General features: G+C 29.2%; 1 protein-coding gene across 1 annotated transcript; it reads left to right on the forward strand.

Moving 5' to 3' along the window:
* Positions 1 to 3,332: 3,332 nt before the first annotated feature.
* LOC112463954 (BTB and MATH domain-containing protein 43-like) lies at positions 3,333 to 5,690 on the forward strand. Its single transcript, XM_025030689.1, has 2 exons — positions 3,333 to 3,618; positions 4,488 to 5,690. Exons 1-2 carry the CDS (start codon positions 3,583 to 3,585, stop codon positions 5,640 to 5,642), a joined length of 1,191 nt encoding a protein of 396 aa, XP_024886457.1. The 5' UTR covers positions 3,333 to 3,582; the 3' UTR covers positions 5,643 to 5,690.
* The last annotated feature ends 281 nt before the right edge of the window (positions 5,691 to 5,971 follow it).

Genomic DNA, 5,971 nt, shown 5'->3' on the forward strand with positions numbered 1-5,971 from the left:
TGAAAGAGCGTCCATTAATTACATAGCGCTATTTTTTGTCAAAAATTTAATTCGAAGAAATCTGAACCATTTTTTCTATAATGCATAATTCTAATGAATAATCTATACAGCAGTAATTGTTGACTGAAGTCAATTCAATTAGCACCATTTTTTAACCGAGTGTACTTTCACTGATTTACTGATTCAGAATATTTCAACTCAATTTTTGTTGAAAAATTTTGATGAAATTACTGGGCATTCTTTAAGAAACACTATGTGAGAATTTATATTCAAATAAGTACTAATACAAATTAAAAATAATCCTTGATTTAAGTTCAAATGTACGAATAAAACTATTATTAATTACACTTAATGTAGTTTAGTTATAAGTTTTCTCAAGTCTACAGGTTGATTTAAAACAAAGGGAAATAAGAATTCTTACAAACCTATGTTACCTGTATATTTCATTTACTTTTATCAGTACTATGTCTTATTAAAAATTTCGTTCTGTAGATTATTTTGCGTACATACACATTATAGCGTCGGAGTCTTTAGCAACTACCTTTTTCAACAAAATATTAATTTTTTTTTTTAATTTAAGCTTGATTTTTGTTTTTCAATGTTTATTTGCGTTTTCGATATTGCTATTAACGTACATACACATTATAGCGTCGTAGTCTTTAGCAACTACCTTTTTCAACGAAATATTAATTCTTTTTGTAAATTTAAGCTTGATTTTTGCTTTTCAATGTTTAGTTTGCTTTTTTGATATTGTCATTAATTCGAGTTCAATAAAATGTGATTTATTTGAAACAATTAAATTCATAATTATTCCTTAATGCATATATGAAAAAATAAATAAACTTATATTTTATTATTTATCTTTTTACCAGTTTATTTATCTTTATTTTTAATTTAGAGACGTATGTGATGTTGAGCGAATTGCATACAAAGATGTTGCTTTTAATAGAAATATACAATTCGATCACTTGGAGATAAAAGAAAATGCTTCACAAAAATTTATAAATCGTGTAATTTGAATTAAATTTAATTAAATTCAACAAATTTGAGTTAAATTTAATAACTCATTATCTCGAAATGTAAACATATCGTTATATGTAAACATTTTGAAATAATAAGTTATTAAATTTATTCTTTGAATAAAAAGTAAAAATAAAACATAGCTTTTATGATTGATTTTGTATCTCTTGTTAATCTAGTCTCTGTGCTTCATTCGATATGAAACTATATCGTAGTTTTAGGAGAAGGTAATTCAAAAGTAAAGAACAAGAATTAAATAATTAAATAATATTAGCGAAAATTGTCGTGAATTATAAAAATTCTTCGTTTAGCATGTGATTATTTAGCTTCTTTCGGCAACTGCAAGTATTACACAAAATATTTTACCGGAAGAAATATTGACTGTTTTTAGTAATAATAAATGGGTTGATCATGTTTACATTTCTCGAATAAAAATAAAAGTATTCGAGATTGTGATAGCTTAAAAATTGCGAAAGATTCATAGCAGGCGTTGTGACATTTTATCGATTTTCTTCTCAACGCTTATCATAACAAAACTTGATAGCTGTTCTCGGGTCTTCTTCGGCAATCGATGATTTAATCGCGTATTGATTTCAAACGTATAAATCAAGATGGAACGAAACGTAAATTAATTTGATCCGGGACACTCGCCGTTCGGTCTACCTCTATAAAATTCTAAACTTCGTGTAAATTTTTTTTATCTCTTTTGTATATTTAGGCTGTTTAGTAAAGTGACACGTTACGCTTATATCTTAATTTGCATCAGTGTTAATACGTTCCTACATAACATCTACATAACTCGGCATCATCCATCTTCCTTCCTCACGCGTCACGCGAACAGATATCCCTATTAAAAATAAAAAGAGATAAGAAACAGGCTGTATTTTTTTATCATCTGTCATACGACAAGATTTATTATTGAACATTGTTTCAGTCGAGTATATTTAAATATATCTGGACATATTTTGATCGTTCTATGAGCCCTTATAAAGCAGTGGGTTAATTGATTTTTACACATCAGTTTCCAGAGCCAAATTGATGCAGGAGTCAAATAAGCATTTTACATAAATCTGATTGGTTGAAAAGTGTCACAAGATTTTATTTCTTACTGAAACTGGATAAAGAGACAACCAACCCTTGCGACCCTTTAAATTTTGCTAAATTTTTAATATGTTACGGTACACCTCATTCACTAATATAAGATACAGTAATTCTGTCTAATGCGTAATAGTTTATGAAATATTAATGTTTAAAATTTGTCGTGTGCGTAATTGTTTTAAAACTCTGCAAAATAAAGTTTATTTATGTACTATAATAATTACTAAATAATTATAAATAAGAAAAAACGTAATTATAATGACGTTGCAAAGTAGTACATCACAATTAACAAAAATACATTACATAACACTTAATTAAATTTCAGTGTCGGAACTTTCAATTTAAGCACAATCAATATCATGATCACATTGTATATACGTTTTTGGATGCTATCTATCATAGAAACATTTCAAACACATAATTTAATCGAGCGCATTTTATGAGTGCAACTTCTTTGTATAAGCATGATTTAGTTATCATTGATATAAAAAAAGAATACATATTTTGAACATTAATATTTCATAAACTATTGCGCATTGGACAGAGTTACTATATATCTTGTATTAGTTAATGAATGGAGTGTACTCTGGAACATATTAAAAATTTAACAAAATTTAAGGGATCAAAGGATGGTGGTTCTTTTGTAAGCCATAATAAATAAAAAAAAATTTTATGACAAACACTAAATTACTGTATTGAGATTGAGAGTAGCCGTAAAAAATTTGTGTCACATGTGTCACGTGTCACGTGTGTGTGTCACGTACATACGTGGCTCTTTTTCTTAAGCCTTAGGCCTGTTCGTTCTAGCTGAACTTCTCGCACTGCGGTTCATCTTTCCTCTTTTTCTTTTCACGTTGGAAAAAAAGAGAATAAATGAACGATGCAAGAAGTTTAGATAACACGAACAGAGGCCTCTTGTGTCCACGATGCTAGAAATGTGATTGGTCAATTCTTTCTCCGTTTGAGATTTCGGAGCAATTTCTATTAGCAACGTGGAAACACGTGGACACAAAGGCTTTAGGATGCGTGTCCCCCACCACTAGGCCTGTTCGTTTTAGCTGAACTTCTTGCACTATTCATCTTTCCTCCTTTTCTTTTCACATTGGAGAGAAAAGGAGAAAAGGAGAAGAGATGACCTGTGCAAGAAGTTCAGTTAAAACGAACAGGCTTACTTATTTTATGGATGAGTCGAGGTTCTACACGAGGCAGTGGCCATGTTTGTTTGTTCATTCGCATTATCTCTCGGATTATCTCGACGTTATATTCGCAGTAGTTTGGAAACTTGATTTGACAAAAGGAAATAAAGGAAATCAGTTGCCACGTCTGTACTACATACACGCATATTAGTCTAATAAATGCTATTATCTGGACGGTGTTGGAATATTAGCATATCATTAGAAAAACGCAAGATCTTAAGTGTGACTGATCAAGATTCAGCGGAAAAGCAAATACGCATAAGCAAATATGGCATTTAATAAGCAAGTGCTCAAGGAAAATCGAGTAAGTTTTTAACAGTTTTTTTTCTCAACTTCGTTGACTACGTGTTTTATTAAAACGTTAGGAAACACATAAAACATTGATGTGTAACGAATTAATTATGACATTTCCTAAATAAGCAACAATTCCACGCATTATACATAGCAAAGAAACTGCACAAATTCATACACGTATCAAATCACATTTCTACTATGTGTAATTTGAATACAATTAAAAATGATTAATGCAAAGAGTCTATAACTTCACATGCATCTATTACTTTTATCAGAATTCAAGGATAGAATCCTGTTTATACGTAATAGATATAAAAAGCATTTTAAGAATTGAACTTATACGTATATGTATATCAAAATGCATGAGGTGTAAAATGATAAATAAAAGTTTATTCTTAAATTAACGGGAATTATAGATCGTGTAAGACTTAAGCAAGAAAGCAGTTTAGTATAATCATTCTTGAAATTTGATGTAAAATGGCTATTTACTTATTCAATTCTTTTTTGTGGTTGTCTAACATAAAATGTTATTTCCCAGATAGGAAGCATATGTCATTTTGACGTCAATTCACGTCAAAAGTCTGTCATTTTGACGTCTTTTGACGTCAATTAATGTCAAAATGACATGTGCTTCCTCTACCTAAGTTTTATTTAAAAAAAGATATATTAAAGTTGTCCCAAAAAATGTCTACGTATTTTGAGTTAAATTCAACTTCAAGTGACTCTTATCTATACATCTATACATGGTGTATAAGCGTTATTATTACATGTTAGAATATTTGTTTGAAATTTAATCTATTTTATTATAAAAAGCGACTTTCAGGATATTTTGATGTTGATCTCATTTTCATTATTTATAAGTAAGTTAATTATTTCCAGATGTGGTCTGAAGGAATGAAACATGCGAATTATACTGACAATGAGATTGTCCCGAAAAAGGAGCAGACAGTATCTTTACCATTTTTACCTTCGTATACCAAGAGCCATTCTCAAACACGATTTGAAGTGACTACGTCTGACTATACATGGGAAATTGATCAATTTGGGCGTCTCGCTGCAATCGTAGATACATTAAATTCTCCACCATTTGGAGAAAACAACCGATACAAGATTCAAATGAATATTTCACGTCAAGATTTGCTATGTGCAATACGAATTTCAATACGTACTAATACAGCATTTAGCGGTTTATGTACTACTACTATAATGCATCCGCCTGAAACAGTCTTAGCGTCAAGATCGATTTCGTGTCATATATCGGATATGACATTGTTAATTGATGTCTCGGATGATTCGTACATTTCTACAGAGGCGTTTATAATACATTGCAAGATTGAACATTTTCATCAACTGATAAGTAACACTATTCACATGAATTTACAATTCGAACCACCCCCAACGGTATTTAAAGAGATAAAACTTTCTGAAAACTCAATTTTTGATTTCCAGTTATTTAATGAGAAATCAATCAAATTTATAATAGGTGAAGAACAGTATGTTGTATCAAAAAAATTGTTGTGCGACACCAACAGTAGTTATTTTAAGTATATGTGCCATACACATAAGGAAAAAGAAAAAGATATGACAAATGAATTAGTAACGGATAATGAGATAGAATCTTTTAAACAGGTTTTATTATATATTACAACTGATTCCATTGATCAGAGTAATTATGGGATGCTTAAAAAATTATTAACAGCAGCTGATAAATATGATGTACCAACTTTAAAATTAACGTGTCAACATTATTTGTTACGCAGTCTTACGATTGAAAATGCCGTAGAACTTATGCAGCTTGCGTTGTCATCTAATGCAAAATATTTAGAAACACATTCGGCAACTTTTATTAAATTATACATGAAAAAAATTAGGGACACTATAGCATTTAAAAGTCTATCGCAAGAAGATTTAAATAAGATAATGGAATTGATTGAGAAAAGTAAATTTGAAGTCATCAGCACTGATCAATTATCTTTGTCACCACCTAATTTGTCACTAGTGAGTTTGCCACCACCTAAGAGATCTATATTCTAAATCTATTATAATTATTAACTTTTATATGTATAAGAATTTATATACAAATAATTATATATTAATATGGATAAAAAATAATTCATTTTTTAATTTTAATGTACGAATGAAATTTATTATTAATTATATTTAATGTAGTTTAGTTATAATTTTCTTAAGTTTACAGGTTGCTCTAGAACAAAAGAAAATAAGAAAATATAATATATCTTTACAAACTTGTGTTATCCCTAAATGTTTTATTTAATTGTATCTGTACTATATTTTCTTAAAATTTCCAATCGTTCTATAGATTATCCTGTGTATATATTATAGTGTCAGAATCTTTTTTTAGG

The sequence above is a fragment of the Temnothorax curvispinosus genome, unplaced genomic scaffold (genome assembly GCF_003070985.1).
Source record: "Temnothorax curvispinosus isolate PA1 unplaced genomic scaffold, ASM307098v1 QBEX01013773.1, whole genome shotgun sequence".
NCBI lineage: Eukaryota > Metazoa > Arthropoda > Insecta > Hymenoptera > Formicidae > Temnothorax > Temnothorax curvispinosus.